Source organism: Papio anubis, chromosome 9 (genome assembly GCF_008728515.1).
Source record: "Papio anubis isolate 15944 chromosome 9, Panubis1.0, whole genome shotgun sequence".
NCBI classification, from domain to species: Eukaryota; Metazoa; Chordata; class Mammalia; order Primates; family Cercopithecidae; genus Papio; species Papio anubis.
The window spans coordinates 7,539,663-7,564,788 of record NC_044984.1 but is presented as its reverse complement, the minus strand read 5'-3'; the positions used below and the strand labels follow the sequence as shown (position 1 = coordinate 7,564,788).

The following is a 25,126-nucleotide window of genomic DNA, read 5'->3' as shown; positions in this document are numbered from 1 at the left end:
TTAAAAATTTCAGGCAATTTTTCTCAGCATGGTTGAGAAATAATATAGTAGAACAAGTTTCAGCATCCTCTTTTTGTGTCTTCCATTCTTCCATCATATGACCTATCCTAGTTAGTAAATTACATTTTCCCAAAGACATTTCATCGCAAGCTTTCCCAGAAAATATTCTCCCTGTTTTCTTTCTGATTTCTTCTGACTTTGGGCATCTACCTCAGTTCTGAGAAGTAAGAAAGTAACTACATTTTGAGAAAGGCACTTTATCATTTCAGAGGCACATCTCACTAATATCTAGCAAGCTCCGATGTTTAATTGACTTCAAAATACACGGCATTAATTGCAGCAAAATTTTATTTAGCCTCTGTTATATAAAGGTTTGTCCACATCCTTTGCCCACTTTTTGATGGGGTTGTTTGTTTTTTTCTTGTAAATTTGATTGAGTTCTTTGTAGGTTCTGGATATTAGCCCTTTGTCAGATAAGTAGATTGCAAAAATTTTCTCCCATTCTGTAGGTTGCCTGTTCACTCTGGAGGTGGTTTCTTTTGCTGTGCAGAAGCTCTTTAGTTTAATTAGATCCCATTAGTCAATTTTGGCTTTTGTTGCCATTGCTTTTGGTGTTTTAGACATGAAGTCCTTGGCAATGCCTATGTCCTGAATGGTATCACCTAAGTTTTCTTCTAGGGTTTTTATGGTTTTAGGTCTAACATTTAAGTCTCTAATCCATCTTGAATTAATTTTCATATAAGGAGTAAGGAAAGGATCCAGTTTCAGCTTTCTACTTGTGGCTAGCCAATTTTCCCAGCACCATTTATTAAGTAGGGAATCCTTTCCCCATTTCTTGTTTTTGTCAGGTTTGTCAAATATCAGATTTTTGTAGATGTGTGGTATTATTTCTGAGGGCTCTGTTCAGTTCCATTGGTCTATATCTCTGTTTTGGTACCAGTACCATGCTGTTTTGGTTACTGTAGCCTTGTAGTATAGTTTGAAGTCAGGTAGTGTGCTGCCTCCAGCTTTGTTCTTTTGGCTTAGGATTGTCTTGGCAATGCGGGGTCTTTTTTGGTTCCATATGAACCTTAAAGCAGTTTTTTCCAATTCTGTGAAGAAAGTCATTGGTAGCTTAATGGGGATGGCATTGAATCTATAAATTACCTTGGGCAGTATGGGCATTTTCACAATATTGATTCTTCCAATCCATGAGCATGGTATGTTCTTCTTTTTGTTTGTGTCCTCTTTTATTTCACTGAGCAGTGGTTTGTAGTTCTCCTTGAAGAGGTCCTTTACATCCCTTGCAGAAAACCAAATACCGCATGTTCTTACTCATAGGTGGGAATTGAGCAATGAGATCACTTGGACACAGGAAGGGGAACATCACACCCCGGGTCCTATTGTGGGGAGGGAGTAGGGGGGAGGGATAGCATTAGGAGATATACCTAATGTAAATGACGAGTTAATGGGTGCAGCACACCAACATGGCACATGTATACATATGTAACAAACCTGCACGTTGTGCACATGTACCCTAGAACTTAAAGTATTAAAAAAAAAAAAAAGGTTTGTCATGTATCTAAGTTGAAAAGGGACAAGAATAAACAAAGTTCTTGAATTCATCGATGGAGATTTATAAGGACTTATTTATCTAAAGTATTTAGATATTGTATATCTCATTTTAATTTCTGTATATATTAGCTTCTTTTTCACTAATAGGTCTTCTCGATATCGAAGTATGGTACAAAAAATCCTGGCAAACCCTCTGATGGGCTCACTTGGGTCATTGACTTTTCCTTGAACTTGTCACTGTAATCGGGGAGACATGAGCCTGTGAAAAGATGTAATCTACCACTCTTAGATATAATCTACCATTCTTAACATATCAAGGAATGGAAAAAGCAATTTTCCCAAAGAAGCAGGGCAGGACATACAGGCCGATCCAAACACAGAGCAATCACTACGAGCTCAGAAGCCACTCATGGTTTTCTGCCTAATGGTTGAAATCATTTAAACGAATATTTTCCAAACTCATTTGATGACCTAGCTTTATTTTCTTTTACATGATCATTAACAATAAAAAAACCACTTTTAAAGGACTCCATTTTTGTTAAACATTTTTATAGACATGAACTTTTTGAAATATGTTTATCTGTGCTCATGTTTCATCAGCAAAGCTTTCATAGACTAGCCAGTTTTCAGCAATGTAACCTCTTCTGATCCTTTCAGCATAACTGGTTGAAATATGTATGCTAAAGCAAACAAATTTGATGATATATTTTATCTTTTAAATATCTATAAAACTATGCTTACAAGATCACATTTATAGAGCAAAAATTTTTAAATGTGAAACATGAGTCTTTTTTAAAATTTAGAGTGGAAATTTACAGTTCTCTTTATTCTGTGAGACTTTCCAGGCATATTATTTAACTTCCTTTGTTTTCCATATCCTAACGTGCTAAGGAAGTGGCAAAGAAAAAACAACCTCAGCTTTTATAATGACTTCCCCTTTGGAGAACTATGAACTCAATTTTACAGTATTGTCATTTCCAAATAGCAGATCTGTTTTCACCTCATAAGTACACTTCTGAGATTACATATAAGAGGACCCAGGAGTTAAATCAGGACTCAGGAAGAGATAGTCCCATAATGATGCTGCCTCAAAACTCTTGGCATATTGGTAAGGGTTTACTTTTATTTTGCTCTGCCATTTGGGAGATGGTGGGTATAGTAAGAATATGTGTAACAACAGACAGATATAAATATTATATAGTAAGGTAAAAAGAAAACAGGACATGAGAAATGTAAAAAAATTGGAAGTTTTGTGGAACTTAGAGTAGCAGCAATATTGGAGGCAAAATTGAAATTCAAGAAAGGAGGAAATCATTAATAAAGTAAACAGAAAATGTATTCTAAAGACTGGAGATTAGAAGTCACACAAGGATATAAAGTTGTGGAAATGGAAAGAAGGGATAAATTAGAAACTTATTGTTCTCAAGTGCCAGGTACTACAGTAAATGCTTTAGGTCATTTCAATTTAATTCACGCATGTAACCTATTTTACAGATATTATTGTCTCCCTTGGTAGATGGAACATGAAGACTTATAAGGACTAACTGATTTATGTAAGGTCATATAGTAGAATCTAAAGTATGATTTAAATTCAGGACCAGCTAAGTCTGAGCCCTTGATCTTTCTGCTATAAATTTTAATAAAGCAAATAAATAAAAAGACATTATGATAAAAAACAAAGAATAGGTCTTTGATGGACCCTAAAGAGTAAGGACTAAGAAAGGAATATATGGCTAAGAAGTATTTCAGAGCACATCTGAAATTAGTAGTATCCTTTCAACTTGCACTTTGTAGACATTTAGTGGAAATAAAGAATCACGAAGGGAGGTTTTTGCTGTATTCGGGACTTATAACTCCTAAATAGGATTGAGGCTTTTGAAAATGCAGTGCTCCTTCTGTTGGCACTGTGTCTCTGTGCCATTCCTTAGTGCAATTACTACAAGTCAACTTAATATTTTGTAACTATTTTGTTTATGACTAAAGACCAGCATATTTCTAGAAAACCAGCAGAAATTCTGATATTTTTCAAAGCCTCCTTTTTGAAAAAGGCTTTCTACAGTTTGAGAAGCTTGGCTGCCTTCTATCTGGCAAGACTCATCTTAATGAATTACAGTTTTTCATAATTCATGTGTGTTACTTAAAAGATAATATTATTTAACTTTCAACATGCTGTCTGCCATGTATCTAATTAGAAAAGGAATGGGAAAGATGAAGGTCTTGAATTGGTGAGATGGTATTAGATATATAGAGGGTCACAAGTTCTGGCAATTATACTTTAATAGTTCCCCTTCTCAAGACTTTCCTACTGCAATGTTTGTTCACATTCATCAGATCTTGATTGTGTTGGTGTCAGAGCTTACTATCCTTTTCTTCTTTATAGTTCATCTTTAGCTCTAACCATTCTTACAAATGGGCACTCAGAGTTTTCTGGAAGGATTTAGGCAGATGAAATGACCTCCTAGGATAATCGTACACATGAGGTTTGATGGAACTAAATATTATCATTAGGAACAAAAGAAATAAGAGAAAAAAGAAGACCAACTCAGTAAGTGTTTTGGACAAGATGGAAAAGAAGGAAATTGGGACACTAATTGCCCATTCCACACTTATTCTCCCTGTTTGGTTCTATAGGGAGGATTTTCTCTTGATTTGGGTACATTTTCCAAGAATGATGGATGTGGCTGATGATAGTTGTAATAATAATGTCTCCTCTATGGTTATTGCTGACTGTTGCTAAACTCACTTGGGATTGCTTCTTCTTAGAGAAGTGCCCAGGATCCATGTTAGTTTCAAAGCATCACTTGAAAAACTAAAGATGTCCACCAAAGCAGCTCGCGCCTTCTGTCTCTGCTTTTGCATGGCCCAAGCAGCATGGGCCTTTCCACGTTGGGTACTGTTCCTTCTGTCCTCTTAGGGTTGTTGTTTTTTGTTGTCTGGGATTACACATGCTCAGTTTAACTCTGACTTCATCTTTTCCATAAGATACTAATGAAAATACTATTTAAGATAGTTCTGTAGCAGTTACAGCTGTTACATACCCCTCAAGTAAACAGGATGATAAATATTATTTTTAAGCATTTCTTATATATTTATTTATCCCTATGAATTAATCATCCCATCTTCCTTTAAAATAATCTGTCTATAATGTAAATTTTATTTATTACACCCTGATTAAATTCTTTAAAGTCTCCAAATAACTCTCAGAATAAATTCTCAACTCCTTCGCTTGTGTATTGCTCCTGCCTATCTCAATTCATTCTTTCTGCACATGTGTAGCATAAACTTTATTAGATGCAGAACTGAGCATGACTGAAGAGACAGGGAGTAGTGAGGAAGTGGCAAGATTCTGTAGGAATAATAACATAGTGACCCTGAAGAAAAGTGGATAGCTTTGGTAAATAATCATGAGCTCAATCAGCAGTTATTATAGTGACCTCCAAATGTTGATTTGCTTGTACATTCCAGTCACAAGCCACTGAGTGGAATGCAGGCAAGAACTCTTATTCATTCCTCTGTTCCCATAATGAAGCACAAGATCTGGTACATATGTCATACTCCAAAAAGGAGCAAATGAATGAACAAAGTAGGGTGATAACGTTAGGAGGAAAAACACATTAGTAAAACTGAGGAGAGGGTCAAAGCGTTGAGAAGTAAAAATAACTCAATAACCCAAAATGCTAATCAATTACCCCAAACAGCCACAGAATATATTTGGACATAGAATGCAATTTTTCAGTGAATCATGTGCTAAAATATCTGCCCTGTTACAAACCATTTGGTGCCTTTCCATCACAAACAGGAGCTAATCCTGTGGCTTTTCCTGGGAAAAGGACTTTCTTTTGTGGTATCCTTGACAGGTGGAAGAATAATTCATCTTACTCCTTCTATATTATTTTGGATTTAAGTCATTGAGATCATCTGACATTTCTTAGAAATACATGAAATTCTACCCTGCTATATTTTGTTTCTCCAGATTTTGGAAGATGCTGCTGTCATCAGAACCTTTTCTCTGCTATGGTAACTTGCATCCTGCTCCTGAATTCCTGCTTTCTCATCAGCAGTTTTAGTGAGTTCTGACGGATGATGACTTTTGGGCTTACAATCCTCTATCCTACCTTTCCCCTACTCACTACTCTAAATGCATATTTTGTGGGAAATAGAACATGTAAAAATAACGTTGGACCTTCAATAACTATATCCTGTAAATAAAGGTGTCTAAATTATTTTTACTCATTTCATATTAAATTTTTTGTTGACATTTTTCTCCTTCAGATAAAGATAATTTCCAAGTTCAGCCGGGCACAGTGGCTCAGTCCTGTAATCTCAGCACTTTGGGAGGCCAAGGCGGGGAGATCACCTGAGGTCAGGAGTTCGAGACCAGCCTGGCCAACATAGTGAAACCACGTCTCTATTAAAAATACAAAAATTAGCTGGGTGTGGTGGTTGCGCCTATAACCCCAGCTACCTGGGGGGCTGAGGTGGGAGAATTGCTTGAACCCAGGAGGCGGAGGTTACAGTGAGCCTAGATCATACCACTACACTCTAGCCTGGGCGACAGAGCAAGACTCCATCTCAAAAAAAAAAAAAAAGAAAAGAAAAAAGATAAAGATAGTTTCCAAATGTAAAATGTCTCATTGAAAAAATATGGATATTGTATTTTTGCAAATAGAAAAATAGGTTAATAAAAACTTACAAGATACAGAAATCAAAGAATTAAACAAAATTAAAAACATATATGGGTTATACACCATGGAATACTATGCAGCCATAAAAAAGGATGAATTCATGTCCTTTGTAGGGACATGAAGCTGGAAACCATCATTCTGAGCAAACTATCTCAAGGACAGAAAACCAAGCACTGCATGTTCTCACTCATAAGGTGGGAACTAAACAGTGAGAACACTTGCACACAGGGTGGAGAACATCACACACTGGGGCTTGTCACAGGGTGGGAGGATGGGGGAGGGATAGCATTAGGAGAAATACCTAATGTAAATGACGAGTTAATGGGTGCAGCACACCAACACACACATGTATACATATGTAACAAACCTGCACATTGTGCACATGTACCCTAGAACTTAAAGTATAATAAAAAATAAATAAATAAATATATGTATTAATATATTAACAGCCAGAGAAAAGCACTGTTGTTTAAAATACCAATTTGTGGCATTTTTTATAGTTTTATATAATAATGTTTTAAGAAAATTTTGCATTATATTTTATCTATTGGTTATTACCTGTATAGTTCTTTAACATTTTTATTTTATCACATATCACTTATAATACCTTGTTTTATTAGCTGTGTAGTTTTCCATCATTTGGATATACCCAAATAGATTTAATAAGACCTTATGAGTGATTATTGAAGTTATTTAATTGCTTGGTATTTCAATAATTTTTCAAATATATTACATTTCATAGATCTGACACAGAAATTGTTATTTTTAAGGTTTTTCATTATTTTCTATATTTTTCATTAGTGCCAAATTTGTAGTTTAAATAAAATTTCATTGTCGTTAAAGTAGATTCTTTTTTTAAAGAGACAGAGCTTCACTCTGTCACCCAGGCTGGAGTGCAGCTACAGATGTGTGCCACTATACTCAGCTAATTAAAAAATTTTTTTGTATAGATAGAGTCTCACTATGTTGTCCAGGCTGATCTGGAACTCCTGGCCTCAAGCAATCCTCCCATCTCTGCCTTTCTGAGTGCTGAAATTACAGACATGAGCCATGGCATCTGGGCTAAATTAACATTTTAAATGCTGTTGAGATTTAATCATGGTATTCAAATGATTATTTATTTTAATTGAATGCTTACTTTATTTGTGCAATTTTCTTATTTCTGTTTAATCTTAGATAATATTACTATATCTTTGTATACTCCAAAATAGTATTGGTTCTTGCCCAGTTACAGATATTTTTGATTAATGTATTTGTTTTTGTTTTTGTTTTTTGAGATGGAGTCTCGCTCAGTCGCCCAGGCTGGAGTGCAGTGGCGCGATCTCGGCTCACTGCAAGCTCCACCTCCCGGGTTCAGGCCATTCTCCTGCCTCAGCCTCCCGAGTAGCTGGGACTACAGGCGCCCACCACCACGCCCGGCTAATTTTTTGCATTTTTTGTAGAGACGGGGTTTTACCGTGTTAGCCAGGATGGTCTCAATCTCCTGACCTCGTGATCTGCCTGCCTCGGCCTCCCAAAGTGCTGGGATTACAGGTGTGAGCCACCGTGCCTGGCCGATGTATTTGCTTTTAAAATGCTTTACATTTCTTGATGTTTAATATTATATTTTATTAGACAAAAATGGCCATTTTACAACATATATACAAATCATTAAGCTAATGTAATGTCACACATAAATCCATTCCTCAAACAGGTAACTGGATTTTTATCAACCACTTTTTTCTAAGTATGTTTTCTTCTTCTCTCCCACCTACCTTCCAACCCCACCAGAGAAAATGTCTATCCTGAATTGTGCATTTCTCACTACCTTACTTTTTAATAATAAAATACTTTCTAATAATATGATAGGTATAGATGCAGAAATAATGTATTGTTTAGTTTTGCTTATTTTAAGCTTTATAATATATCAAACTGCATTTAGTGTTCTGGGACTTGCTTTTATCTTTCAATATTATATTTCTAAGCTTCATCTCTGTTGTTACAATGGCTATAATTAATTCAGTTTTCATGAAGCAAAATATATTATCTTGTATAAATAAATATTCCCAATGAATTCATCTATTATCCTGTCAATAGTTATGTGGATTTTTCATTACTATGGTCAAATATACTGCTATAAATATGTCTCTGGTGCAGATTTGTGGGAGTTTACTAGGGTCTATAGGTAGAAGTAGAATTACCAGGTTCTGGGATGTGCATGTTTTCAACTTTACCAAATAGGATGAATTCTGCCAACAATGTATATGTACTTTCAATGACCCATATCCTCACTAATATTTTAAATATTCAGAGTTCTAAAGTTTTGCCAATCAAGAGAGTATAAAGCTATATCTTTTCATCTTAACTTTCAATTTCCTTAAGACTAACAAGTTTAGGCATTTCTCCATGTATTTAATGGTCATGCCTTTTGTTTTCTTCTGTGAAATATCTGTTCAAGTCATTTGCCCATTTTGCTTATTTTTCTAAATATATAATTTAAAAAATATAATCTAGAGACTTTTCCATAGTCATAATATGTGTTGCTAATATATTCTTCACATTTGTGACTTTTCTCTTTTTATATGGTGTATTTTGAAGAATAGAAGTTCTTAATTTATCAAGTTTTCTTCAATAATTTTTGTCAGACCTTGGTAGAAATTTGGTATGTCTGAAAATTAGTAGAAATCCTAATGTACACATTGAAAAAATACCTTAATCAATATATTGAAAAAATAGAAATGGCAAATATCAATCATATTAGAATATATATCTCTGTGTATGTGTGTGTGCGTGTGTACCAACTACATTTTTAAGAGCTTTCATTAGACTTATGAGTTATATGATATGGGCACAGGCATTAGAATGCCCCTCACACACATTTCAACTAAAAAGAAAAATGTACATATAGAAAGAAATAGGAAACATTAGCAGCACTAGGAACTCAGAAAGAGAAATATAAAGAAACCAAAATTTCTGGTTACTCTCATGAGTATAGTATAGGCAAGACCACACTGAATGAAGACTTATGGTTAACTCACAATCCACTTTCAGAAAGAATATTGTTATCTCTTGTGAAAAATATGTTCTTACTGAGCCATTGTGGACTGAAACTCAGAAATGGGAAGCCTTTTCTATTGTATTCTCTCACCCTGTTTCTCTCTCTCTCTCTGTCTCTTCCTCTCTCCTTCTCTTTCTTTCTCTTTTTCCCTCTTTTTCTTCCTCCTTATTGCTTCTCTCTGTCCCTTTGGCTCACTTGCTCTTCTTACTAACACACCCTCTCATCGTCATCATATGCACAGAATTCACCATAAAGTTTCACGTTGAAAAGTCATGGTTGCTTTAAAGTTTTCTCCCTTCACATTGGCTTCCCAATTAGATTTTTATTGTCTGTTCCTCAAAATTTTGGCTTACAAGTAGATTTGGGTTAATATTAATTTTCACTTGTTTTAAGTGGATTTTTTTCACTTAGGATTTTTTAAAATCCATTTTACTTATTTCAAATTTTTAAGATGGGATTATGAGTAGTCAGTGGTCATCTGAAGGACTGACCTTTTCTGAAGTGGTTGTCTACCTGTGATCCACATAGCTGTTGATTAGGGAAGGTGGAGTAACATACTACAATCATGGATGACTAGGTCTTCTCCTCCTGCAAAGCCTATTGCAGAATGTATTTAAAACATTTGAGGATATAAATACTCAAAAGTATTTAATGCTGTAGATTTTATTGAGTAGAAAATTATTATGTCAACCTTACAGGATGTTTTCAATTGTTAAGTATATAAAACATCTCCTTCAAAAATGTGAGGTAGAATCCTCAGATACAGAGTATTTTGAAACTGACTAGCCAAGGGACTTTCTTTCATTCTGCCTGCAAAACAGCCAACCTTACCTTTTCTGTGGTTTATATTGGTGGGAATTGCATAGAAAGGAAAAATTTCTTTCCCTTCTTTTTATTTTCACATTACAATGCAAAGCAAAACTATGCTGCAATGTGGTCTCTAGTTCCCTTTCATGAAAAATTAAAGCTTCTCACCTCAAATTTTCTCATTTTTCTTTTCTCTCTACTATAAGTTCTAATAACAACATTTAAGCTAAATGATCATCATCCATCTCACCTACTTATATTATTTCTGCCTTCTAATCTTTGCCATCTCTAATGTATGTTTCTGTCTTTCTTGTAGATGGAACAGATTTGGAGTTGAGGCTGGTCGATGGAGATGGTCCTTGCTCTGGCAGAGTGGAGGTGAAATTCCAGGGACAGTGGGGAACTGTGTGTGATGATGGATGGAACCCTGCTGCCTCAATTGTCGTGTGCAAACAGCTTGGATGTCCATTTTCTTTCACCATGTTTCATTTTGGACAAGCCGTGGCTAGATATGGAAAAATTTGGCTTGATGATGTTTCCTGTTATGGAAATGAGTCAGCTCTCTGGGAATGTCAACACCGGGAATGGGGAAGCCATGATTGTAATCATGGAGAAGATGTTGGTGTGAACTGTTATGGTAAGAGTCTAACTAGAGTAGGAAGGCAAGGTAAGACCTACCCTCAGGAATCATCTGCTGGAAGGTAGGGGTTTCTATTTTGACTTTAATGGTATTCCTCTGGGAGGTGTAGAAAATATTTTATATATTCTACCCTTCCCTTACTTCCAAAGTAATGTTTAATTGCTTTTCTTTTTATAACTGTAACTGAGTTTAGAAAAAAATGGAGAGAGAGAGACAGAGAGAGAGAGAATATATTACAGTTACCAATGTAATATCTTTATCATAACTGTAATTGAGTTTAGAAAGAAATTAAGAAGGTTGGGAGCAGGGATAGTTTTGATTTCAGTGCCCTTTTTCATGTACCAGGTACACTAACAGAACAAATATTTTCTGAAAAATGAGGTATAAAATTAAAGCAAAACGATAAAGAATATCATGCTAATGATTGATTTTTTCACCTAGGATTTTGTTTGTTTGTTTGTTTGTATATTTGTGTTTAGAAAACAGTCTCACCTACCCCTCCTATAAGTATTTTCAGTTAGGTTTTTTTTTTTTATTTTTTGGTAACTTCATTCATAACAGGGCTATCTTCTAAGAATCCTTTTGATTTTATTTCAGGTTCAAAGTTGAATCAATTTTTCATATGTCTGCTTGTCTTTCTCATAGGTGAAGCCAATCTGGGTTTGAGGCTAGTGGATGGAAACAGCTCCTGTTCAGGGAGAGTGGAGGTGAAATTCCAAGAAAGGTGGGGGACTATATGTGATGATGGGTGGAACTCGAATACTGCTGCCGTGGTGTGCAGGCAACTAGGATGTCCATCTTCTTTTATTTCTTCTGGAGTTGTTGATAGCCCTGCTGTATTGGGCCCCATTTGGCTGGATGACATTATATGCCAGGGGAATGAGTTGGCAATCTGGAATTGCAGACATCGTGGATGGGGAAATCATGACTGCAGTCACTATGAGGATGTCACATTAACTTGTTATGGTAAGAGCCCAAGACATGTAGAAGAAAGGAACAATTTGTTTAGAAATAGTATGTATGGAAAGAAAAGGGTCAATCATTCTCTGGAGAAGAGTTTTCTCTGGTTATAACAAATTTTTGTTACCCCTGAAATTGCTCCATTCTGGAGTTTTCCTAAACACTCTTCCTAAAACTGCTCTTCCTCATAAATGTAAAGCACATTTTGAGTTTTAATATTTCTGATTACTCAGCAGTATTCCATAGGCTGATCAAATCTTTTTTTCTAAAAACCTTTTTCAAATAACTTCCTGACATAATATCATATTTTCCCCTACTTTCTCTGAGGTCACTCATTCTTAGTCTGGTTTCCCCACTTTACTAATTCTTTCCAGCTACCAAAACTTAGATTTCATCAGGACTAAGTCCCTAATCTCGCACTACACTCTTTCCCTTGGCAATTTACTTTCTTAGCTTAACGTTACTTTTGGAAATGTTAAGGTTCAGGTACACTTTGGACCCTTGGCAATTTACTTTCTTAGCTTAACAAAAATTCCACACCAGACACCTCCTAAGAGCTCTAGATACATATATCCGTGTACCTGAACCTTAACGTTTCCAAAAGTAAGCTTATTATCCTTGTTTACTCATCATCAAATCTTCCTAAGCTCAGTAAATAGCATTACTTCCCACTTCTTTGTTCAAGTCAGAAATCTAAGGGATCACTTTTTTAATATATACTTTAAGTTCTAGGGTACATGTGCACAACGTGCAGGTTTGTTACATAGGTATACATGTGCCATATTGGTTTGCTGCACCCATCAACTCGTCATTTGCATTAGGTATTTCTCCTAATGCTATCCTTCCCCCAGCCCCCTACTCCCCGCACGGGCCCCGGTGTGTGATGCTCCCTGCTCTGTGTCTATGTGTTCTTGTTGTTCAACTAGGGGATCACTTTTAAGTCCTTCATTTCTCTGTTAGCACACTATATTCATTACATGACCAGATGGAAATGATTATACTATTTAAATATTTTAAAATGTGGCTTCTTTTCTGGGGGGACAGAGTCTCATTCTGTCACCCAGGCTGTTGCCCAGGCTAGAGTGCAGTGGCGCGATCTCTGCTCACTGCAGAGCCACCACATCCGGCTGAAGAATGTGGCTTCTTTTCACGATTTTCATTGCTATCAATATAAACCAAGCAACAATCACTCACCACCTCTAAGAAGTCACTATGGAAAGCAACGACCTCTCCCCAGTGGCCTCTCTGCACTCATTACAAACACCTTCACATCCATTCTCCACACTGCAGCGGAAGTGATGTTTTTTGAAGCACATTTAGTTGACCTTAAAGTAATACAGGAAATTTCTTATTATCTGCAAGATGTTGCTACTCTCTCCTCTTTTCTATTTGATCTCTGCTGCGTTCTTTCATGTACGTGATATTTTCTGTCCCACCTCAGAACATTGAGACATTCTTTTCCTCTAGGTAGGAAAAAACTCTTCCTCCTTCATTTCTTTTAGCTAAATTTGGTTATCCATTAACGTCATCTTAAAGAACACTTCCTCAGGGAAGACTTTCTCAAATATAAACATATCCTATTCATATGCTGTGATGGCACTCTGTCCTAATTCTTCATGTGTTAATAACATTTTAGTTATTTAATTTCTTGCCTTCTCTCAAATATGCTAATACCAGAGGGATGGGAATTATTTTAGACTTATTTATTCCTAACAATTAGCATAGTTTTCAGCAATTTTAGGTGATCTATACATGTTTATGTTTTAACTGGTTAATTTATTAGAAACTCGGGAAGGTGGAAGAGGCATAGAAAATATGATGTCTTTGTTCCTATTCTTAAAATCCAGTTCCTCTCGATCATTTTTTTGTGTTTGGAATTTCAGGAAGATACAATATTCTTTAATTTCTAAGTGATCTGTCTCCTACTGGCTGACAGAGTTCTTACAAAAAGTGAATAATAATCTGAAAGAACTTAAAGTCTTGGAGTAGTTCAAAGTCAGGAAGAGTACTTAGAACCTTCTGTAAAGCCTTCTAGTTTCTTCTGTTTTTTCTTCTACGAATATCTACAGGTTTGTAAACTCCAATAAATGTTTTGAAATAAAGATACAAATTAGTATCAGATTATTTAATAGGATGACTTACTTAATGTAGGTCTTTAGAATTGGGTTACTGAAATCTGAGGTGTTAAAAGCAGTTTTTCAACAAACAGTATTTCAAAGGGACAAACCCAATTCTCCTGAAGTAAGAAAGGACTTGGTGGCCTCCAAGGGTAGAGAAAACACTGGAGTAGCTGTAACTTAATGAGGAAGGTTGCGTGATAGTTGATGAAGCTGAGGGCTTGTACTCAGAGACTGGGGAGCTATGGCAAGAGTTTTAGACTTTATTTTAATAGCCAAGGGTATTCTTTGAAGGGTTTTATGCAGATAATTACCATGATAAAATTTGATTATTATAATATCATGTGGACTAACTGAATGAACAACAGCTTTTGAGAGCCAAGCTTGGATGCAGAGACACGAGTTAAGAAGACCCTGAAGGAGGTCAGGTAAGACATGATAGTGGTTTGACTAGGGCTAAAATAGTTAAGATAGAGATAAGTGGATGGATTGGAGTTATAATTACACAGCAGCTTTGATAGTACCAAGAGAAGTGAAAAAAGAGGTGAGAAAGAAAGAAGGGTAAGAATTTTTCCCAAATTTCTTATGTATACAGCCTTGTAGCTAGTAGTACCATTTAAAAGCAAGATGCTAAGAGTGTTAGAACATTTTTGAGGTACTTGGAAAATATGCAGGTGGATATTCCCACTGGAAATTCTCAGAAGAAATGTCTGAATTAGAGATATAAATTTAGTATCAGCATATCAGCAGTGCGTGAGGACTTTGCAATTGATAAAATCTTGGGAGATTTTAGAGGAATTAAGACAGATATGATTTTGTGGTTTACAAATTTACTATAAAGACAAATCCAAGGAAATTCTTAAAATATTTTTGATAATTTGCAGTAATGCCTACTGAAGTGGACATTTTATTTTGATTTATAAATGTCGTAATAGCCCCTAAGAATTCTATTATTTAACCTAAAATGTGTTTTAATTGTTACATGGTTTGAAAACATTTCTCCTCATGACAAAATGGGGAAGATAAAAGTATCCAGTTACAATTTCAAATTTGAGATAATATCCTTTATTTTACATAGTTTTTTCTTGTTTATTAAACTTTGCTACACATATCTTCTGATTATGTTTAACAATTTTGGCACATAACACAATATTGTATATATAATTATATTTTTAAGTCGGTTTTTGTAGAAGAAACTTGGATTAAATAATTTGTTATTTATATTTTTACTTTGGTATTGACACCTATAGACTAGTTTGATTGGATTATTTGAGTCTGCAAACATAATTTATTTACTTCTTCCAGCTACCTGGATGTGAAAGGAACATCAGCAGCAGAATTAGCAAAAGTTAGTTTTATATTTTCACTACGTTTAAGTGACCACAAATGTCCCCCAAAGTGCAAAATAGAGTATCAAATTCTCGCCAAAATTACAGCTATTGAAAGCAAGTGGTAATGATGAGGGTGGTATATAGGTATAGAAACAAAAGAGAACAAAGGGAAGTCAAGTCTAGGTTTGATACAATACAACTGAATGGGAGAATGAAGAAGTGAGGAAGGGGGCTTTAGTCCAGAAGCTGGTAAATCATATGAAAATACTGGCTTACAGTGCGAGAATACTACTCTGAGTGAAGAAAGGAACTACAGAGATAAGTAATAAGTGACAAAGAGATGATTTTTCTAGGGCTTTTTCTTGTTGTGTACTAGACACAATGACTGATTCTGTGAAAAATAAGAAAAAGGTATGTGTTACATATTTTGTCCTCAAGGAACTAATAATCTGCTGGGCAAACAGTATGAATACATGCCATCTAAAGAACACTGAAAGTGAACGTATATTTCACACTAAATAGATTCCATTGACTTAAAAAAAATTTTTTTATCAGTACAATTGTCTATGTTATGTAGCTAAATACAATTCTCTAATTTTACTCCTTATTTTAGTTTCTGGATGATAGTTAAAACCATAAAGGGGGTATCTTGGCAATCAAAATAGTCTTGGATTTTACAGTTTTATTTAAAGGTGTTTGGCTTCAGTTACAGATTTTTCAGTTACAGAAACCCAGTTTTGCCAAGGGCAGCCAGACATTATTTGATTCAGCAGAATTTATCTGTTACTAAATTTATAACAGAATGACGTATAAACAAAGCTTCAAATTATTGTTTTGCAATTAGCAATGTAACTATCAAGTAGGCCAGAATGTTTTTGAAAATTGGTCAGAATATACACTCTTCATAGGAAATTTATTATATAATTGTATAATAAGTTTGATGAGACTTAACTAAGAACAAAAGAAGCAAGGGAAGTAAGTTGTAATTAATCATTGACCAGCACCATTAAATACAGACAGTCTGAAACCTCTATAACTTGGAAGGATGCCTGCATGAGGGGAATGGATTGTCATGTTCACTGAACAAGAATCACATTAGCAAGTATGACATTGTCAAATTCTTGCTATCTGGCCTGCCTTTATCATTTTATTAAAGCCCTTAAATGAGTTTGTTTGACATGTAAAAAACTGTACATATTTAATATACACAACCTGATGAGTTTAAGAAAAACTGTAAACCCATGAAACCATCACCACCATCAAGGCCATAAGAATATGCATCACTTCCCAAAGTTTCTTCCCACCCCTTTTATTATTAATTTTTTGATGGTAAGAATATTTAATATAATAGCTACCTTCGTAGCTGCTTTTAAGCATGCAGTACAGTATCTGTAGGTCTTTTGAGGTAGAATGAACATTTTAACAATATTAATTCTTTTAATCCATAAACGTGGGATATCTTTCCATGATTTTTATCAATGACTTCTGGTTTTCAGAATACAGATATTTCATCTCCTTAGTTAAATTTACTCCCAGGTATTTTATTCTTTGTGATGCTCTTATAAATGGAATTGTTTTCTCAATTTTTTTCCAGGCAGTTTGTTGTCAGTATATAGAAATGCAACTTTTCAGGCCCGGCACTGTTGCTCACGCGTGTAATCCCAATACTTTGGGAGGCCGAAGCGGGCAGATCACTTGAGGTCAGGAGTTCCAGAGCAGCCTGACCAACATGGTGAAACCCTATCTCTACTAAAAATACAAAAATTAGCCAGGCCTAGTGGCACGTGCCTGTAATTCCAGCTACTTGGGAGGCTGAGGCAGGAGAATTGCTTGAACCTGGGAGGCAGTGAGCCAAGATCATGCCATTGCACTCCAGCCTGGGTGACAGAACAAGACTCTGTCTCAAAAAAAAAAAAAGAAAAAAAGAAAAAAAGAAAAAGAAATGCAGCTGCTTTAAAAAATATTTTCTGTATCCTGCAAATTTACTGAATTTATTTATTAGTTCAAGCATTTTTTTTTAAGTCTCTACAGTTTACTGTATATAAGCTCAAGTCATCTGAAAACATAGACAACCTTATTTCTTCTTTTGCAATTTGAATGCCTTTTATTTATTTCTCTTGCCTGATTGCTCTGGTGAGGACTTTCAGTACTATATTGAATGGAAGTGGGGGACAGTGAGTATCCTTGTCTTGTTACTAATCTTAGAGAAAAACTTTTTAGCTTTCACCACTGAATATAATGTTAGCTGTGGGCTTGCACTATCTGGTATCTATTACGTTGAAGTACATTTCTTTTGTACCTAATTTGTTGAGAGAGTTTTGTTTGTTTGTTTGCTTGTTTGAGACGGAGTCTCGCTCTGTTGCCCAGGGAGAATTTTTATCATGAAAGAGTGTTGAATTTGTTTTCAACATTCTTTGAAAATGTTTTCAATTTCTTTGAAAATGTTTTCAAATTTTTTTTCTGCATCAATTGAGATGATAATATGATTTTTATCTTTCATTCTATTAATGTGATGTATTCTATTTATTATTTTCTATATGTTGAACTGTTGTTGCATCTCAGGGATAAATCCCACTTAATTATGGCTAGTGATCCTATTAATATGTGGTTGAATTTGGTTTGCCAGTTGCTAGTATTTTTTGAAGATTTTTGCAGCCATTTTTATAAAAGATATTTGTAGTTGCCTTTTCTTATAGTGTCCTTGTTTGACTTTGGTCTCAGGGTAATGCTGGCCTCTTCAAATGAGTTTGTAAGTCTTTCCTCCTCTTTGATTTTTTGGAAGACTTTAAGAACTATTGGCATTGATTCTTCTTTAAACGTTCGATCGAATTCACTTGTAACATCAGGTCCTGGGCTTTTTCTTTTGTGGAGATTGTTGATTACTGATTCAATCTCCTTATTTATTATTGGTCTTCTCAGATTTTCTGTTTATTTTTGAATCAGTCTTTGTAGATTTTATGTTTCTAGGAATGTAACTATTTCTTCTAGATTATAAAATTCATTTTTAATAATTGTTTTAGTAATATTTTATGATTGTGTTTCTGTGGTGTCAGTTGTAATGTTTTTTCTTTCATTTATTATTTCATTTATTTGACTTTCCTCTTTTTTCACAGTCTAGCTAAGTCTGTCAATTTTGTTTTTTTTTTTAAAGCTCTTAGTTTTGTTAAAATTTTTGTTTTTATAGTCTCATAGATTTATTCTCTACCATTTATTATTTCTTTTCTTCTGTTGACTTCAAGCATAACTTGTTCTTCTTTTTCTTGTTCCTTGAGTTGTAAAGTTTGGTTGTTTAAGATCTTTCTTTTTTTCTTAACATAGGTGTTTGTCACTGAACTTCCCTCTTAGAACTGCTTTTGCTTCATTTCATAAGTTCTGGCATGTTTTGTTTCTATTTTTGTTTGTCTTAAGATGCTTTTTGATTTCTCTTTTAATTACTTCTTTGACCTATTGATTGTACAAGAGTATGATATTTAATTTCCACATATTTGTGAATTTCTCAGCTCTCCTCTGTTACTGATTTCCAGTTTCAAACCATTGTAGCCATACATGATACTTGACATTATATTAATCTTGTTAAATTTGTTAAGACTTGTTTTGTGGCCTAAAATATGATCTGTCGTGGAGCATGATATGTGCGCCCTTTAAAAGAAGCTATATTCTGGTACTTTAGATGGAATGTTACATATGTGTCTGTTAGGTTCCTTTAGTCTATAGTGTTGTTCAAGTCCACTATTTCTTTATTGATTTTCTGTTTGAATTATCTGTCCATTTTTGAAAATGGAGTATTAAAATCCCTACTATTATGTATTACTGTCTATTTCTCCCTTTCAGTCTCTTAATATTTGCTTTATATGTTTAGGTGCTTTGACAGGGGCTCATATATATTTTTTCTTGTTATATCCTCTTGATGAATTAACCCCTTTATCATTATATAATGGACTTCTTTGTCTCTTTTTACAATTTTGGACTTAAATCTATTTTGTCAGATATAAGCATAGATCCTCTGGCTTACCTTTGGTTGCCATTTACATGAAATATGTTTTTGCATCTCTCTTTTCAGCCTATGTGTGTCCTAAAACTAAAGAAGTGAGTCCCTTGTAAGCAGCATATATTTGGACCATGTTTTTTCTTAATCCATTCAACCACTCTGTCTTTTTATTTATTTATTTATTGTTTACTTTAAGTTCTGGTACACATGTACAGAACATGCAGGTTTGTTACATGGGTATACATGTGCCATGGCAGTTTGCTGCACCTATCAACCCGATTTTGGGGGAACAGGTGGTGTTTGGTTACATGAATAAGTTCTTTAGTAGTGATTTCTCAGATTTTGATGCACCCATCACCTAAGCAGTATACACTGAATCCACAGTGTAGTTTTTATCCTTTACCCACCTCCCACCCTTTCCCCTAAGTCCCCAAAGTCCTATTTATATATTTATTTATTTATTTATTTATTTATTTATTTATTTAATTTTTACTTTAAGTTCTGGGATATGTGTGGGGAACATGCAGGTTTGCTACATGGATATACATGTGCCATGGTGGTTGGCTGACCTATCAACCTGTCATCTAGGTTTTAAGCCCCACATGCTGTCGGTATTTGTCCTAATGCTCTCCCTCCCGTTGCGCCCCATTCCCAGACATGCCCAAGTGTCTGATGTTCCCCTCCATGTGTTCATCTGTTCTCATTGTTCAGCTCCCACTTATGAGTGAGAACATGTGGTGTTTGGTTTTCTGTTCTTGTATTAATTTGGTGAGAATGATGGTTTCCAGCTTCATCCATGTCCCTGCAAAGAACATGAACTCATTCTTTTTTATGGCTGCATAGTAATCCATGGTGTATATGTGCCACATTTCCTTTATCCAGTCTATTATTGATGGGCATTTGGGTTGGTTCCAAGTCTTTGCTTTTGTAAATAGTACTGCAATAAACATGTGTGTGCATATGTTTTTATAGTAGAATGATTTATAATCTTTGGGTATTTACCCAGTAATGGGGTTGCTGGGTCAAATGGTATTTCTAGTTCTAGACTGTTGAGGAATCACCACAGTCTTCCACAATTGTTGAACTAATTTACATCTCCACATCCTCGCCAGCATCTGTTGTTTCCAGAGTCTTTAATGATCGCCATTCTAACCGGTGTGAGATGTATCTCACTGTGGTTTTGGTTTGCATTTCTCTGATGACCAGTGATGATGAGCTTTTTTTCATATGTTTGTTGGTTGCATAAATGACTTCTTTTGAGAAGTGTCTGTTCGCGTCCTTTGCCCACTTTTTGATGGGGTTGTTTGGTTTTTTCTTGTAAACTTGTTTAAGTTCCTTGTAGATTCTGGATATTAGCCCTTTGTCAGATGGACAGATTGCAAAAATTTTCTCCTATTCTGTAGGTTGCCTGTTCACTCTGATGATAGTTTCTTTTGCAGAGCAGAACCTCTGTAGTTTAATTAGATCCTATTTGTCAATTTTAGCTTTTGTTGCCATTGCTTTTGTGTTTGAGTCATAAAGCCTTTGCACATGCCTATATCCTGAATGGTATTGCCTAGGTTTTCTTCTAGGATTGTTTATGATTTTAGGTCTTACATTTAAGTCTTTAATCCATCTTGAGTTAATTTTTGTATAAAGTGTAAGGAAGGGTTCCAGTTTCAGTTTTTCCGCATATGGCTAGCCAGTTTTCCCAGCATCATTTATTAAACAGGGAATCCTTTACCCATTGCTTGGTTTTGTCATGTTTATCAAGGATCAGATGGTTGTAAATGTGTGGTGTTATTTCCGAGGCCTCTGTTCTGTTCCATTGGTCTATATTTCTGTTTTGGTACCAGTACCGTGCTGGTTTGGTTATTGCCTTGTAGTGTAGTTTTGAACTTAGGTAGCATGATGCCTTCAGCTTTGTTCTTTCTCCTTAGAATTGTCTTGGCTATACAGGCTCTTTTTTGGTTCCATATACAATTTGAAGTAGTTTTTTCTAGTTCTGTAAAGAAAGTCAATGGTAGCTTGATGGGAATAGCATTGAGTCTATAAATTACTTTGGGCAGTATGGCCATTTTCACAGTATTGAATCTTTTTATCCATGAGCATTGAATGTTTTTCCATTTGTTTGTATCCTCTCTGCTTTCTTTGAGCAGCAGTTTGTAGTTCTCCTTGAAGAGGTCCTTCATGTCCCTTGTAAGTTGTATTCCTAGATATTTTATTATTTTTGTAGCAATTGTGAATGGGAGTTCACTCATGATTTAGCTCTCCGCTTGTCTATTATTGTTGTATACGTATGCTTGTGATTTTTACACATCGATTTTGTACCCTGAGACTTTGCTGATGTTGCTTATCAGTTTAAGGAGATTTTGGCTGCGACATGGGGTTTTCTAAATATACAATCATGTCATCTGCAAACAAAGACCATTTGACTTCCTCTCTTCCTATTTGAATACACTTTATTTCTTTCTCTTGCCTGATTGCCCTGGCCAGAACTTTCAGTACTATGTTGAATAGGAGGGGTGAGAGAGGGCATCCTTGTCTTGTGCTGGTTTCCAAAGGGGATGCTTTCAGCTTTTGCCCATTCAGTATATTGGCTATGGGTTTGTCATAAATAGCTCTTATTATTTTGAGCTTCTTATGTCTTCCGTCAATACCTAGTTTATTGAGAGTTTTTTTGTTTTTTGTTTTTTGTTTTTTTTTACCATGAAGGGGTGTTGAATTATATCAAAGACCTTTTCTGCATCTTTTGAGGTATTCATGTGGTTTCTGTCATTGGTTCTGTTTATGTGATGGATTATGTTTATTGATTTGTGTATGTTGTACCAGCCTGGCATCCCAGGGATGAAGCCAATTTGATCATGGTGAATAAACTTTTTGGTGTGCTGCTGGATTCAGTTTGCCAGTATTTTATTGAGGATTTTTGCATTGATGTTCATCAGGGATATTGACCTGAAATTTACTTTTTTTGGTTGTATTTCTCCCAGGTTTTGGAATCAGGATAATGCTGGCTTCATAAAATTGAGTTAGGGAGGAGTGTCTCTTTTTCTATTGTTTGGAATCGTTTCAGAAGGAATGGTACTAAATCCTCTTTGTACCTCTAGCAGAGTTCCGCTGTGAATCCTCTGGTCCTGGGCTTTTTTGGGTTGGTAAGCTATTAATTAGGGTCTCTTTTTCAGAATTTGTTATCGATCTATTCAGGGATTCAACTTCTTCCTGGTTTAGTCTTGGGAGGGTGTATGTGTCCAGGAATTTATCCATTTCTTCTAGATTTTCTAGCTTATTTGTGTAGTGGTGGATATAGTGTTCTCTGATGGTAGTTTGTATTTCTGTGGGATCAGTGGCAATATCCCCTTTATCATTTTTATTGTGTCTATTTGATTCTTCTCTCTTTTCTTTCTTATTAGTCTGGCTAGCAGTTTATCTATTTTGTTAATCTTTTCAAAAAATCAGCTCCTGGGTTGATTGTTTTTTGAAGGTTATTTGTGTCTCTATCTCTTTCAGTTTTGCTCTTATCTTAGTTATTTCTTCTCTTTTGCTAGCTTCTAAATTTGTTTGCTCTCCTTCTCTAGTTCTTTTAATTGTGATGTTGGAGTGTCAATTTTAGATCATTCCTGCTTTCTGATGGCGTTTAATGCTATAAAGTTCCCTCTTAACACTGTGTTAGCTGTGTCCCAGAGATTCTGCTACATTGTCTGTTTGTTCTCATTGGTTTCAATGAACTGCATTATTTCTGCCTTAATTTTGTTATTTACTTAGTGGTCATTCAGAAGCAGGTTGTTCAGCTTCCATGTAGTTGTGTGGTTTTGAGTGTGTTTCTTAATTCTGAGTTCTAATTTGATTGCACTGTGGCCTGAGAGACTGTTTGTTATGATTTCCATTCTTTTGCATTTGCTGAGGAATGTTTTACTTCCAATTATGAGATTGATTTTAGAATAAGTGCTATGTGGTGCTGAGAAAAATGTATCTTCTGTTGATTTGCTGTGGAGAGTTTTGTAGATATCTATTAGGTTTCCTTGGCCCAGAGCTGAGTTGAACTCTTGAATGTCCTTGTTTATTTTCTGTCTCCTTGATCTTTCTAATATTGAAAGTGGGGTGTTAAAGTCTCCCACTATTATTGTGTTGAAGTCTGTCTGTTTGTAGGTCTCTAAGAACTGGTTTTATGAATTTGGTGCTCCTGTATTGGGTGCACCTGTGTATATATACACACACACATATATATGTATAAATATATACATGTATATATGTACACATGAATATATACATGTATATATTCATATACATATATACATGTGTATACATATACATACATGCACATACATATATACGTATATATAAATATATGTATTATACACATGTATATGTATACACGTATACATATATACATACACATATACATACATGCATGTATATAATAACATATACATATATCCATACATGCATGTACATATACATATATATACATACATGCATATATACGTATATATGTTTACATATATGTATTACACAAGTATATACATACATGTATATGTATGCATGTATTATACATGTACACATGTATTATACGTGTGTATAATACACATATATGCATGTCCATAACATATATGTATACACATATGTATATACAAATATCTACATGTATATACATACATATGTATATGGATATACATATGTATGTATATATGTATATGAATATATGTATAAACATGTATGTATATAGCATATTTTGTTTCTAATTCAGCTTATTTGGATCTTATATATACACATATATGTGTATATGTACATATGTATATATGTGTATATTTTTATATATATTCATATATACATGATAGTTCTGCTTGTTGCATTATTCCCTTTACCATTATGTAATGCCTTTCTTTGTCTTTTTTGATCTTTGTTGGTTTAAAGTCTTCCTATCAGAGACTAGCATTGCAACCCCTGCTTTTTTTTTTTGCTTTCCATTTGCTTGGTAAATATTTCTCCATCCCTTTATTTTGAGCTGATGTATGTCTTTGCACATGAGATTTGTCTCTTGAATATAGCACACCAATGGGTCTTGACTCTTTATCCAATTTGCCAGCCTGTGTCTGTTAATTGGGTCATTTAGCCCATTTACATTTAAGGTTAATATTGTTATGTGTGAATTTGATCCTGTCATCATGATGCTAGCTGGTTATTTTGCACATTAGTTGATGCAGTTTCTTCATAGTGTCATTGGTCTTTATGTTTTTGTCTGTTTTTGCAGTGGCTGGTACTGAGTTTTCCTTTCCATATTTAGTGCTTCCTTCAGGAGCTCTTGTAAGGCAGGTCTGGTGCTTGTCTGTAAAGGATTTTGTTTCTCTTTCATCTATGAAACTTAGTTTTGCTGAATATGAAATTCTGCATTGAAAATTCTTTTCTTTAAGAATGTTGCATATTGGCCCCCAATCTCTTTGGGCTTGTAGGGTTTCTGCAGAGAGATCTGCTGTTAGTCTGATGGGCTTCCCTTTTTGGGTAACCCGACCTTTCTCTCTGGCTGCCCTTAACAGTTTTTCATTAGTTTCAACCTTTGGAATCTGACGATTGTGTGTCTTGGGGTTGCTCTTCTTAAGGTGTATCTTTGTGGTGTTCTCTGTATTTTCTGAATTTGAATTTCAGCCTGTCTTGCTAGGTTGGGGACATTCTTCTGGATAATATCCCAAAAAGTGTTTTCCAACTTGGTTCCTTTCTCTTCATCACTTTCAGGTACACTAATCAATCATAGGTTTGGTCTTTTCACATAGTTCCACATTTCTTTGAGGCTTTGTTCTTTCCTTTTCAATATTTTTTCTCTAATCTCGTCTTCATGCTTTATTTCATTAAGCTGATCTTCAATCTCTGATATCCTCTCTTCTGCTTGATTGAGTTGACTATTGATACTTGTGTTTGCTTCACGAAGTTCTTGTGCTGTATTTTTCAGCTCCATCAGGTCATTTATGTTTTTCTCTAAACTGATTATTCTAGTTAGTAGTTCTTTAACCTTTTTTCAAGGTTCTTAGCTTCCTTG

General features: G+C 35.0%; 1 protein-coding gene across 5 annotated transcripts in view; it reads left to right on the top strand.

Moving 5' to 3' along the window:
* Positions 1-2,429: 2,429 nt before the first annotated feature.
* The window catches only part of CD163L1 (CD163 molecule like 1), an 88,225-nt gene continuing 65,528 nt past the window's right edge, over positions 2,430-25,126 (top strand). Inside the window, exons 1-4 of one of the 5 annotated variants that reach the window (XM_021921981.2) lie at positions 2,430-2,662; positions 5,528-5,620; positions 10,400-10,720; positions 11,369-11,689. In XM_021921981.2, the coding sequence (XP_021777673.1) occupies positions 2,503-2,662; positions 5,528-5,620; positions 10,400-10,720; positions 11,369-11,689 (895 nt within the window). In that variant the 5' untranslated portion in view covers positions 2,430-2,502. Of the gene's footprint in view, positions 2,663-5,527; positions 5,621-10,399; positions 10,721-11,368; positions 11,690-15,105; positions 15,149-25,126 lie in introns of those variants that run through there. The other 4 variants (XR_002515512.2, XM_003919466.5, XM_021921980.2 and 1 more) reach the window with 4 other exon arrangements.